Source organism: Camelus ferus, chromosome 3, assembly GCF_009834535.1.
Source record: "Camelus ferus isolate YT-003-E chromosome 3, BCGSAC_Cfer_1.0, whole genome shotgun sequence".
Classification (NCBI taxonomy): Eukaryota; Metazoa; Chordata; class Mammalia; order Artiodactyla; family Camelidae; genus Camelus; species Camelus ferus.
In genome coordinates, this window is record NC_045698.1 from 93,301,012 (window position 1) to 93,315,596 (window position 14,585).

At 34.4% G+C, this 14,585-nt stretch overlaps 1 protein-coding gene across 17 annotated transcripts in view; it reads right to left on the reverse strand.

The window, feature by feature from the left end:
- Positions 1-14,585, reverse strand: part of CDKL3 (cyclin dependent kinase like 3) — an 85,355-nt gene that overhangs the window by 32,851 nt on the left and 37,919 nt on the right. For 10 of the 17 annotated variants that reach the window (XM_032476752.1, XM_032476767.1, XM_032476756.1 and 7 more), the window contains one exon: positions 13,658-13,713. In XM_032476752.1, coding sequence (XP_032332643.1) covers positions 13,658-13,713 — 56 coding nt within the window. Of the gene's footprint in view, positions 1-236; positions 10,768-10,791; positions 13,714-14,364; positions 14,434-14,585 lie in introns of those variants that run through there. The other 7 variants (XM_032476760.1, XM_032476754.1, XM_032476758.1 and 4 more) reach the window with 6 other exon arrangements.

Sequence of the window (14,585 nt, forward strand, 5' to 3'; positions counted from 1 at the left end):
GCTTATTTACTTATTTATTTTGCTAACTTTCACGGGGGAGGGAGTAATTAGGTTTACTTATTTATTTATTTTTAATGGAGGTAGTGGGAATTTAACCCAGGACCTTGTGCATGTTAAGCACACACTCTACCACTGAATTATACCCTCCCCACTAAGACTTAGCTTTTAGATATACATTTTGAAATATTTAGGGAAGAATTATGTTGATGTCTAGGATTTGCTCCAAAATAATACAAGAAGTGGGGAAATGAGTGGGGGAATAGATGAAACAAAATTCTCCATATGTTAGTAATTGTTAAATCTGGGTGATGAGTACATGGGGGATCATGTATCATGCATATCTACTCTTGTATATATTTGAAATTTCCTGTAACAAAAGGTTTCTTTAAATTTTGAAGCATTGGAAACATAAATTTAAACTGGATGTAAAGAATCCTGCATATCAACATGGACAAACATTAAAAAAAAAAAGAAGCTGGGGAAAAATAAGTTGCAGGAGGACATGTACTGAGTGATACCATTTATGTAAAATGCCAAACATGCTAAACAATACAATACAAACTACATGATACAAAGTTTTAAGGGTACATACATAAAATTAGGCATTTGTATCTGGACATGCCAGATACAAATTTCATAACTGTGATTACTGGCGATGCAGGAAAGGGAATGTAATTGGGGAGGGTTACACAAGTGGTTTCAACTATTTTTGTAAAGTTTTACATGAGGTCATGGATGCATAAGTGATTATTATATTATTCTCTATACATTTTTATATTTCTAAAATGTTTCACAATAAAAATACACATACAAATTAAAAATAAAAAATAAAACAAAGTGAATAATCATCCATAGGGATGTTCTACAGGAGTCCTGCTCTTCTTGTGCTGACTTTAATATCCATCTCCACCCCACTCTTAATTTATAAGAATTTCTTTTTTTGTTAAAATATTTTTATACTGAAAATAATTCTGACAAAATAATTAGCATATTTAAAGAATAATAATAAAACAAACTCCCTTGAATCCAAGTGACTCAAGAAACCTAACATTACTAGGACCACTGAGGCTCCAGGTACTCTCTCTGATCACATTCCTAGCAGACAGAACTGCTATCCTGAATTTTGTGTTTGTTATTCCTGCCTTTCTTTATAATCTAATCATATATTGTGTATTTTGAGATACAGTTTTGCATGTTTCTTATTTTATTTATTTTATTTTGTTTTATTTTATTATGAAGGTACTGGGGATAGAACCCAGGACCTTGTGCATGCTAAATATGTGCTCTACCACTGAGTTATTACCGTCCTCCCTGGTTTTTAACTTATACACGTGGAATCATAGTGTGATTTGCTTTTTTGATGAAAGATGTTGGTGAGATTTTATTAATGTTGATGCATAAAATTGTAGGTCATTCACTTTCACTCTGTGTGTATTAATTATCTCTCTATTTATCCAGTCTGTTGTTGAAGGACTTTTGGCTTGTTTCCAATTTTTGCTTTAACAAACAACACTGCTAGAACATCCTTATACTTATCTCCTGAAGTCCATGTGCAAGACTTTCTCTAGGGTAAACAGGAACAGTGGGGTATAGAGTGTGCCCGTCTACAACTTTACTAGATAATGTCAGATTTTCTAAAGTGACTGTCCCAATGTTCACTCCCACCAGCAGTGAATAAGAGACCCTATTACTCCGTATCTTCACAAACACTTGGTGTTGACAATTAGTTTTTGCCAAATTGGTGAGACTGAGAACCGGCATCTGTGGTATTAATTTACATTTCTCTGCTTAGTAATGAAGCTCTTATGTTACTGGCCATTCATCTTCCTGCTTTTATGAAATATCTCATTCTGTCCTTTGCTCACTTTGGGGGATATGTTGGTTTTTTCTTGTTGTTTTCTTTTAGGAATTTACTATATATTTCAGATATATCAGTTCCCAGTTGTGACTTGCTAGTTCACCTGCTTGGGGGTTTACTGACCTTCCTGGACCTGAGGATTTATACTCCTCAATGCATTTGAAAACATATCAACCATTCTTTCTTCAAATATTTTTTCTGCCCTTTCCTCTCTATTTCTAGGAATACAATTACATGTATGTTAGGCTGATTAATACTATCCCAGAGTCATTTTGTTTTTATTTCAGTTTTGTTTCATTTTATTTCAATCTTCCTCTGTGCTTCATTTTGGATGGTTTCTATTGCCATGTCTTAAAGCTTCTGATATTTTCTTCTACAGTATCTAATTTGCTTTGGACTCATTTCAGTGAATTTTCATTTCACTTTAGATATTGTATGAAAGCAGCACATGCAGATTAGTACTCAGCCAAAGACTGGAGGGGAACCCATGCAGATTTCTAAGTTCCTTCTCTACATAGTTCTCTCTTCTCTGGTATTTGAGCCTTGCAAACTCTAGCCACCTTGACCTCCCCAAGCTTATATTTCTACCTCATCAACTCACCAAAAGTGGCAGCCTCTCCTTGAATCACTTCCTCCCTGTTCTGTGATGCAGAAATTGTAGAAAGCTTAGAAATTGACAGCAATAAAGCAAAACCTTTGACTTGTTACAATTTAATACAAATTACTACTTTCACTACTTCTCTGATAATCCTAACTGTAAAGAAAGCTGGGAAAAGTAGTTTTTATTCCAGGTATTCACGTGCTCAGTTAAAAATTAAGGATTTCATTACAAAAGAAGCAGAAAACAGATATTTGGAGATGACTATTAATTAATCTGCCTCAGTATTCCAAGTTTACAGCTATTTTCTCCTCATCCTTTGAAGATATTATTCCAGCTGTCTTATGACTTCCATTGTGCTGTTGAGAAGTCAGTTGTCACTGTACCTGACATTCATTTATAGTGATCCATCTACTCTGACTGCTTTTAATTTTTTCACTTCTTGGTGTTCTATGCTTTCATGATGATGTATCTGAGAGTGGGTTTCATTTTAGTCTTATGATTCACTGGGATTCCTGCATCTGAGGATTCTTGGGTTTGTTTTTTTTTAATCAATTCTGGAAAATTATCAGCTATTATTTCTTTGACTATTTCCCACTCTCATTCCTTCTATTTCTTCCTTTTAGAAATCTAATTAGCCATATGTTAGACTTTCTCATACTTCACATACATCTCTTAACTTCGATTTTATTTTTTCCACCTTTTTGTCTCCCTAGGATGTACTCTGGGTAATTTCTTTAGATATATTTTTCCATTCACTAATTCTCCCTTCAGCTCTATATAATTACTATTTGATCAATCCACTAAGATCCTAATTTCAATTATTATGCTTTTATTTCTACATGGGTATTCTATTATGCTCTTTTTCCAAACCTACCCAGTTATTTTTGATAGTTTTTTGTTTTGAATCATACAGTCAATACTCTCTTTATTTCTTTACGTATGGTAAATAAGCTTCAGTATATTACGTATCTGACAAGTTTAATTATTAAGTCTTAGCAGGTTTGAGTCTGTTTGCTATTTCTGTAAACTCTCATTCATGTTGGCTTATTCTTTGCTTGTGATTTTTAACAGTGAGCCCATATTCACAGTAAATGTATCTGTGGGAATTCTTTAAGACCCTCATTTAAAGTGCATTCCTCCAGAGAGTGTTTGTGTTTGCTTCTGCTAGGCAACTGGTTTTATTATTAATACAGTAGCACTTTAAACCACATTCTAATCTTGGGTTTTGGGGGATCGCATGTGTAGAGTGAATTCTGACACCAAACCTGTATGAAGGATGGATGTGAATTCTCAGGAGAAAGGTTGTTAGTTTGTGTTTTTTTCCATCTAGAGCCAAGGACAAGACAGACAAATTTCTCTACAATCTCTCTTTGAGGAGTAGATTTTGCCTAATTCACTCTTTACTCAGGGTTATAATTTTTAAGGACTCAGCTTTATGTGCAATTTCCAATACAACTTCCCACTTTGCTTACATCCTAGACTTTATCTGCTTTCATCTGAGTTACCTGCTAAAACCCAGGCTCTAAACCAATAGTACCTTTTGGCCACTGATGAGAGATTTTACAATTGGAACTGTTCAGGATATCCAGCACATGTATTGTCAGATATCTAGTACAAATATCACCAAAAGTGAAAAAGTAGAATTGCTTTTGATCTAAGAAGGCTGAAACTTCAGGAAGACTTCAACTATATCTCCCCAAAGGCAAACAGAATTTTCAGTGCTCTAAAGTTTTAAAGCAGAACGGCAGTATGACACTACTAACTGCTAAACCAAGATTTCTTTTGACAGCTTGCTCAGTGACATCTATGCCTCAGATTCTTACTGATCATTTTTAATATCATTCACTGATTCTTCAGCAAGCCTCTAAACTACCAAGGCCACTTGGAATTTAAGTTATTTGTTCCATATATATCAAGGTACCTAATTATATGAAGGTACTAGGGGTAGGGTATAAAGGTACAAAGATATAAATTAAGAGGCAGCTAGCATCACAAAGCAGGATGTGTAACATATAATATTTGTTTATATATAGTATACATAGGATAAACAATAAAAATGATAGTCAAGAGGAAAAATAGATCACCTGGCATGGGAAGAGTCCTAGAGAGGCTATATAACTTAAGAATGAAAAATTAATACAATGTGATAGGATCAAAGTGTGCTAGAAAGAATGAGTCAAGTAGACCTAATGCCTGGAAGGCTATCAGATATTTTGAAACAAAAAAATGAAGTTGATGCCAAGTTTCAGGCCAGGGAGAACCATGATACCACTTTTAGAAATAAGAAAATCTAGGAGGGAAGAGAAAGATGGTTTGGGGAAAAATTAATCCAGTTTAGATATAAGTTTGAAGAAACAACAAAATGATAAAGTGGAAATATTAGCAGATTAGTGTCAGTGTCAGAACTACAAACCTTGCAGTAATACCCTCAAATACCCCAGGGGTGGTAGTCAAGCTAAAAGAGCCGCACACTTCTCTCAAGGAAGCAGGGAAGAGTGGAGGGCTTAAAAACTAAACCTCAGAGAATGCTGATGGGGAAATAGGTGTAAAGATAAATTATCAGTAGAGCAAAAAATTGTTTGGAGATGAGAAGAAAACAAAGATGCAACAAAAAGATGAGAGTGTTTCCAGAAGGAAAAGACGATTCATAGTGTCAAATGTGACAGAAAATCAGGAAAATGAAGACTTAAAGAAAGCCACTGAATTTGACAATTAGGAGGTAACTGGTGCCCAACAAAAGTAAAGTTTTCTTACTGTGGTGAAAACAGACACCAGACAATATTTAATAGATTAAATTTTAATTTTATTCTTCAAGTTTTTTTTTTTTTTTCAAAATTTATCCTTCAAGTTCTTAAATGCATCAGGGTGCTTCCTATCACTGTGACGGTATTCTATGTTCCTTCTTCCAAATGAAAGGAAATGAGTGCCACACAGCAGCAACCCACTGAGCTACAGTTGTAAGCCCTTCCACTTATAACAACTCCACTTGGCCTAAGGATTGGAGCCAGCTCTCTTAATCATCACATGAATATATACCAAATAGATTTCAAAGCTTGACCTCATTGATTGCCAATTCAACTGCCACTGCTGCTGCGGTAATCCACTTCTCTGCATGACTTCCAGTGGCCACAGAGAATCAAGTAATGACAATTCCATCAGCAGAGGTACATTTGCCAAGAAGCCAGTGTAGCCCCCTCCCTTGTACAGGCTCCTTCCAAGGCCATGAAAACAGATTAGCAATTTTGCAGTTGTAATTTTGTATTCTTTTTCCCAAAAAAGGGCTCTCAAATTGAAAAGCTTCAGGCTCCGTAAAACCTGCATCTCCCTACATTAATCAGTAAGTCATCTTCTCAGCACCCTAACACAGCCATCACCTTAGGTGCTCCACTAATGCACAAAGACTCCTGAGAAAATTTCAATGTAGCTTCAAAAGATAAAAAAATAGAAACTGCTGGTCTAGACTTAGTTTTTCCAGAATAGAACATAACTTCAATATTAGTATCTCCCTTTTGACGTGACACAACTCTAAAAAGTGCTACTGAGTCTGCAGAGATTAATTTTCTTCAAACTTCAAAAGGAGACATATTAAACAGTTTTCTTTTCTGAAACTCTAAATGCCATGTTTATTCTTGTATTAATGGAACATTTTATACATGCAGAGCAGATATGTGATGTATCTGTCACCCATGCTGTCTTCATATCTAAACAAATGAAGAGCATGGCACAGGTTCCCTCAGAATTTCACAGACAGTATACAACAAGGGTAAAGGGTACCTCTAGACCTAAAATTTAACTAAAATTAAAGGTCATAATTCTGCATCTTTGAAGGAGACTCCACAGGCCATGTGGACAACTAAATTTCACCAGTACAAATTTACTATGCCCTGTGTGTATTAAATCTTATCTCAGTAAGTCCTCACAGTATCTCTAAGAGATAAGCTATTCTTGTCCAAATTTTCCAACTGGTAAAACAGAGGCAACAAAGCACCACATACATACTCCTCAGTAAAAAAGTGGTAAAAACCATGATTCTAGTTCAGGCAATCTGTTAACAATCTGGACTCTATTATACTATATGGCTTTTAATAAAAATTGAATGTTTATTCAACAAATACTTTTAAAAAGAAAGAAGCCCCAGGAGTTCACAGGTATAGTTTCAAAAAATAGTCTGATACCACTAGATATTCTGTTTGAAGGATAGCAACTAAAGGAACTAAATTTCCAAACTCAAATCTATCAGACAAAAATCCAAAAAAGAGTACTGATGGCAGATTATTCCATAAGAAGTCTGTTTTTTAAGGTTTTTCATGAGGCATCAGATGCTTTAAACATTGTAATAGTACTGTTCAATGTGATAATTAGTAGCCACAAAGAAATTACTCAGAGACGCCCAGGAGATGCTGCTTGAAATGTATATAAATAATCTCGGGCTTGGTTTGAAATTCCTAAGACTCTGGAGTCTTTCATCTGAGGAAACGCAAGTCCTACCACGGATCTTTATTACATCTCTCATCTAAGGCAGCAAAAACCAATGATTTAAAGCAAAAACAATGCTGTGTTAGTACCCCATCTTCATACACCAGTTCAGTTTTACAGGGAAATAAACGGCTTGTCCTGTTTGTTAGACCAGGGCAGAGACTGGCTCCATGTCCTGAAAATGCTGGATACTGAGCTCCCTCTGGAGGAGGTTAGGACTATCTGACTTCAAAGAGAATTTAGGAATCATCTTTACTCTGGCAAGAGGGACTTACAGACTACATAATAGCCACTGGATACCTGCAATCTATATCCTGCTATCCATTGAATGAAAGCTAATTGTGAAGAGTGAGAACATTTACCTAAAGTTAGTTTGAAAGTCAATATGAAGCAAAGTTCATTTTATTTACCTCTTTGAGTTATACATTGCACAGATTGTTTATTCTTTCAATACAATTCAATTAAGCAAAGAAATCATTTCACTTTTTCTAAGCCAAGAGACTTCATGGAGAGATCTGCATAACACTGAGACAGTAATTACACAATTTCTCACTCTAGGGCAAGTACTAGATATACTAATTTAGGACTTGCCTGTTCTCCTGACACACAGTAGCTAAAGAAACAGAAATGTGGTGACTTCAGGTGGAGAACCTAAAAATTTGACCCATATACTGTAACTTACTTTGCAGAGCATTTCCTTGCTCGAAGGAGACTGAATTTCCTTGTCTCTTTCTAAATTTTGAGAGAAAAATTTTCTAACTTACCTGAGATTCCTCTGAATTCTATTCCTAACATGCACCCTTCAGTTTTCTAAATGTAATCAATTTTCAGTTCCTTAATTAAAATACTAACAAACTGTAAGTTCACTTGATCTCCTTCACCTTTAAACTCCATGCTGAATGACTGCTATTCATTCCTTGTTCAGCCACTTGAACAATGAATATTAGCATGCCATAGAGAGCACATTCTACCACACCAATAAAACTATTCTGTATTTTCTTCTTCTCCTTTTTTTCAACTGAATTCTATGTAGGGTGTTTAATAAATTCATTCATTCAGAAAGCAAGTGTTATTGGGTGTCATTATATGCTAGGCACTATTCTATGCTGGGGAATATAGCAATGAACAAAACACTAAATCCTTGTCCTCATGTAGTTCATATTTTGTTGGAGGGAGACCATTAGTACACAAAATAAGTAAATTATATAGGTTGTCAGAGGGAAATGTTGTATAAAGAAGTAAAATAGGAAAGGGGAATAGGAATAGGGAAAATTTCCATCTTCAGTAATGTAGTAGAGAAAGCTTCATATGTGAGTAAAAACCAGTAAGAAGGTTGTATTGAACAAGAAGGAGGTAAAGGAGGGCATCATGCAGTCACCTGAGGAAAGATATTATTACTCAGCAGAGGAAACAGAAAAAAACAAAGGTTCTGAGGCAGAAGCATAGCTTGGAACAACAAGGAGGCCAGTGGGCCTGGAACAGAATGAGTAATAGGGGGAGAAGCAGCAAATAGGGTCAAAGAGAGGGTAGAGGTATACTGCGTAGGGTCGTGTATGTTATTGTAATGCCTGTGGCTTTTACTCTGAGTGAAGTAAGAAGCATTTGGGGTTTTATATAGAGCAGTAACATCATCTGTTTTATATTTTAAGAACACCTAGGCAGTGAATTGATAAGAAACTGAAGGTTAAACAAGGGTTAAAGCAGAGAGATCAGTTAACAGACGACCACTACAAAATTCAGGCAAGAAATGTTGTGAAGAGCAACAGAGGGGTAAAAAGTGTCAAATCCTGAACATACTTTGAAGGTAGAGCTGAAAGGATGTAGGTTAGAGATGTAGAGAGGAAGAGAGAGGTCAAGGATTACTCTAATACTTTTCTCCTGAGCAAACAGAAGAAATGAAGTTGTCCTTAACTAAGATGGGGAAACATGGAGGAGTAGGAGGAAGTGCGGAGGAGATTAGGACCTTAATTTTGGAACTGCTAAGTTTGAGATACCTATTATACGTTTTGGTGGAGATTTTGAATGGGCAATTGGAAATCTGCATCTGGAGTTAAGCAGTTAAGTCCAGGTCAGAGAGAGAGAATTGAGAATAATAAGAAAATAAATGGTATTTAAGGCCACGCATCTAGATGAGCTCACCGAGGGAGTGTAGACAGAAAAGAACAGAGCCCAAATGCTTGTTGATTACTTGAACTACAAAAACCTGCTTTCCCTTTGTTACAGGGCCCATTAAGCTATTATTAAGAGCAACTAGCCAGATAAAATAAATTCATAATGATTATTATGTACTGTTCCTCCAGATGACTGTAAGTTAACTGTCTGGTGATTCTTTCTAGGTATCCAACCTTAAGGTGAATAAATCTGTTCTTTTGCAAATGACATTTGAAAGAAGTGTGCTATGTTTGTCTGCTCTCTGAGAAGTTTCCCAAATAACAACTTATAACTAATCAATTGTAACTATTTCTTAGCAATCCTAGAGGGTGTGACAATATATTAGACAAGTGTGAATAGACCACAGCTTTCCTCTTTTAGTTTGGCTTCTATCTCATCCATCATAAGTGCATACTTATGGTTATATGACCTCAGGGTTACTTTTCCAAAAAAGAAAAAAAAACTATTATAATTATCTGCCTTTATAGAGTCATCAGTATCAGTTTTCTCTACCTCTGTGGGAAGAGAAGGTAGGCAGATAGGAGGTTAGCAGGATAGTAGGATATTTTATTTGTTTATATCCTTTTGCCTTTTATTAAAATGAAAAGAATGCTTTCCTGTTGTATCATCTTATAACTTAGGGCTCCCACATCACCTAAGATTTCTTGACAGTTTCCCTGTACAATCCTGCTAGTTTTTGTAACCTGACCCAATTTCCATTTAGGGCCCTTTAATTTACACTTTGGGCAGCTGTATAATTCTATATTTAGCTAATGTCTTCTTGGCATTCCTGTGTACTGGTATAGCTTGTTTCTGTGTATAGAATTATGTGTTTAAAAGATAATGACTTTCTTACTCTTGAATTTAATGAAAATGTTGCCTCTGCATCAGCAGACTACCACATTTGTGGCCTTAGTAGGCACTGAAACTACACTGCAAACTATTGTTACTCAGGCTCTAGAAATCCCACTCCTTGGTCAGAGTTGATGAAAGGAATACAGGAATGGAATAGAAACAATTTAAACACAGGAATCAGGACCGTATCTTATGTTAAAAATCCTCTGAGCTCCAACCTAATGTCATCATGTTCTAGCCACCATGGAGCATTTTCAGTTTTGATATCAGCAACTCACTATGTCAACCATTTGCTTAAAAAAGTGTTCTGTAACAAGTATTTATAAGTTAGAGTCATATTTGGAAAATGAAAACAGACCAGAAATACAACTCAAATACATTTTCCTGACTAATTCCTTTTGACAACCATTATCAGCCAGTAAACTATTCATCCTATCCAATTATATCCAACTACATTTCATTGGCAAACTTCATACTTTCACATTTCAAACTTTCATGCTATTGGCAAAGAGTTCACAGGAAAAAATGATCATTATACTAACCAGAACAAGAACAACAACAGAAAGTATGGCAATTCCTGTAATTCCTATAAATTCCTGTCCACATATCCATCCATATCCTTAGGGATAGTCTTGAACTAAGACAGCAAAAAATCAACCAGGGACATGTTATATAAGACAGAGCTAGAACTTTTATTAATGACTCTAAAAGTTCTTCCTTATTCACAATAGTGACTAGATCTCCACTTCCAGAGCTCTTTAACTGAACTTCTAGTTCCAGCCATGATGGAGTAATAGGTATGGTCTTACCTTAAACAATAATAAGACTGAAAAAAAAAAACATACAAAACATCCATTTTCAGACACTAGATAGCAGGAAAGGTCTGTTTCATCAGAAATATAATAGCCCTAAATATATATTCACCTAATAACAAAGCTTCAAAATGCATAAAGCAACTACTAATAGAACTGAAAGGAGAAACAAACAAATCTTTAATTACAGTTGAAGATTTTAATATTCCTCCCTCATCAATTGATAAAACTAGTAGACTGAAAATGAGTAAAGATATGACACTTAATACCTCATTAGCATAAACTCAGGTATAGTTGAAAGGGATTAATTATGAATAACAAAAGATGCTCCTCTCATTCCTATCACTCAGGAAATTATTAAGGTTTTGGGAGCTCTGTGTCAAGAACAGAGGACAAAGATGAACAGGGGACAAACAATGTCACAGACAGCAAATTAAATCCAAAATAAACAGAGGAATGAAATGGTAAAGAAAAGAACATAAATCAATAAAATAGGGGAAGAAAACAATAAAAATTATCAATAAATCCAAAAGTTAGTTCTGCAAAGAAACTAATAAAATTGATAAACCTCTAGCTAGACTTACCAAGAAAAAGGAAATACAAATCACCAATACAAGAAATGATAAAGGGGATATCACCATAGATCTTATAAACTTTTAAATGATTAACAAGGGAACATGATAAGCAATGTTACGCCAATAAAAACCAGCAACTTTGATGGAATAGATAAATTCGTTGAAAGATGCAAATTACCAAAACAGGAGAAATAGCAAATCTGGGTATCTCCATATTTATTAAATAAGTTTAAGGAAATTGAATTTGCATCTTAAAATCTTTCCACAATTGAAAACTCCTGTTGTCTTCACTGGTGATTTCTAGCAAATATTTAAGGAGAAAATAAAGTCAACTCAACACAAATTCTTTCAGAAAACAGAAGAGAAGTGAAGACTTAATGACTCATTTTAGGAAGCACCATAATGCTGATACCAAAAGCAGACAAAGACAATACGAGAAAAACAAGGGGATTAAAATCTCTCATTAATGTAAATGCCAAAATTCTTAATAAAATACTAACTAATACAATACAATACAATACATAAAAAAGATCAAGTGGCATTTAATCCTAGGAATGTAGGGCTGATTTCATGAAAATATTAATTAATGTAATTCATATTAAAGGAATAAAGGAGGAAAATCATAAGAACATCTCAGTAGATACAGGAAAAGCATTTAGCAAAATTTAACACATGGTAAGGACAACTCAGCAAACAGAAAAAAAAGGAAACTTCCTCAAGCTAATAAAAATCATCTACATAAAACCTACAATTAACATCACACTTAATAAGAAAAGGCTGTATGTTTTCTGTCTGGTACAGGTAAAAAGGCAAAAATGTCCACTCCCACTACTCCTGGTCAGCATTATCACACATCACAGTCAGTACCATAAGGAAAGAAAAAGGAATAAAGGGCATAAACACTAGAAAGGAAAAAGTAAAACTATCCTTATCTGCAGATGCTATAACTGAATAAGAAGGAAGGAACAAAGGAATGAAGGAAACCTATGAGAATAAGTGAATTTAATTTAGCAAGGTCTCAGAATACAAGATCAATATAGAAAAACAAATTGTATCTCTGTAATACTAGCAACAATCAACCAAAAGGTGATATTAAAAATACCATTCATAATAGCATAAAAAACAAAAAACATATGAATAAATTTAATGAATTATGTATAAGACTACTCCAAAATATTACAGGAAAAAATTTGAAGATCTAAATAAATGGAGAGTTTACACCATGCTTGTAGATTGGAAGATTCAATATTTCTAAGATATCCATTTTAAGTCAAATTGATGTATAGATTTAACACTATCCCAATCAAAATCTCAGCACGCATTTTTGTAGAAATTGGAAAAAAAGCACAATATTTTGATATAAGGATTAACAAATATATAAATGCAACAGGCAATGGGCAAACTTCTATTTAGTAAACCTACCACAGGGACAACTCTTAATCTCCCTGGAGGAGATTAGTTACTAAAGCTAACAGGGAGTCTGTTAGAAAGGTATATTATATATAATAATCTCAGCTGTTTATTCTTATCAACCGTTTAATGAATTGAAAAGAAATCACAATATTGTAATAAAGAAATTATGTTTTCCTTTGTTTTTCATGTCTATTTAGTAAATAGGAAATCAGGCAGACTCCTGGTAAAATACCAGATAACCTCACTTTATTGTTTTTTAAAAAATACAACAATCAAGAATTTTAGTTGTATACCTCTTCTGGATTGTACTTAAATAGAAAAAGTCTGTACCACATAAAAGGCACTATCAGCTGGAACTAGGAAACCGGAAGCGTGCTGATAGTTGTTTAAAAGTATACAAAAATGTAACAGTTAAATACCATATAATTTTCAGATACTTTATAAATATTATAAATGCTTTTATAGCCGATTAACAGAACATATTTATAATAATGTAATGGTAATGAATATATTTTTTTAATGGTCAGATATTTCATTAAGAATTCACTTCAGGAAGCCTGAGCATTTTAGGAAATAACTGACACTTACATTATGTGACTAGCAGAGGGCAGAAATCAGTATATATACAGTGTGGGTCATATGACAGGATGTATCACCTACTCAGTAATCATGGCAAGTAAAGAAGCAGGCAGAAAGGAGACGACTTTATAAATCCAAATCAAAGCATCACATCAACAGAATTCTTAGAAGAAAGAAAGAAAGAAAAAAACAGTGGTTTACTAACAAAACAAAGTTGGACGATGCTAATGCAGAGGAATTGCTGTCTTAACAGCTCACGTTACATTTCCACTGCATGTAAAATTAAAGGGAAGACTTGCCAATTTGTATTTTTAAGATTTAAAAGAAAAGACCCTACCAGAAAAAAAATCTGTTCCTCTTCAAATTCTTCCCCTTACAATGGCCATCTCCACCCTAAAATTAGAAACCAAGCCAATAAGAACCAAGGATAAGAATGTAAATACATGTTGCCAAAACCTTGACTGTATTAATGTTAAATTATACGTAACAATATATTCTAAGCAAACTACTAAAGGATAAACATGCTTGCCAAGCCAAAAGAGTTCCATTCTTTTAAACAACCTTCATGACATGTTTAAATGCTGCTCCGGAATGTCCAGTGTGGAACAAAACCCCTGTTTCATGCTTATCAAGTGTATTTGTTTGCTCAGAAATGTTTGGTGCTCCCAGATATTGGAATCTCACTTTATTACACATCTGGAAGCTTTTCTATCTATAAAGTTTTGAACCAAAGCTTAGAATGACCACTAATCAAACATGACTGAGATAACAGGTCATCAGATAAAATTATATGACTTAATGTAAGCTGTAGTTTTATTAGGATGCACTAGTTAGGCAGTTTTTATAAATTAATGTTCAAATTAAGAAAACATGAATAATCTAAAGATTAAGAAATTTAAAAACAAACTGAGGTGAGTATACACATAACTACACAGGATTTACAATATATCTGTAGAATTCTCTAGTCAGCACTTTTGTGTATGTCATATTAATAAAAAGGATTTTTTTTTAACCATACAGTGATTCTGGGATTCCCTGAATTTTCAGCTGCTGCATTTTCTACTCTACATCTGGCAGGTTCTTCTTCCTTTCAGTTTGTGCATTTCCTGTATTCTAAAAAGTAAATAGAAACAGGAACTTAATTGAGGACATGGTGAGTCTTTGGCTAAGGAAATAGAGCCAAAGATAAGTATTTGTATTTTGTGCCTGGGTGTTATTTTATAGGTACAGGGAGACCCTCTAGCAAAGTATTCCTTATTATCATC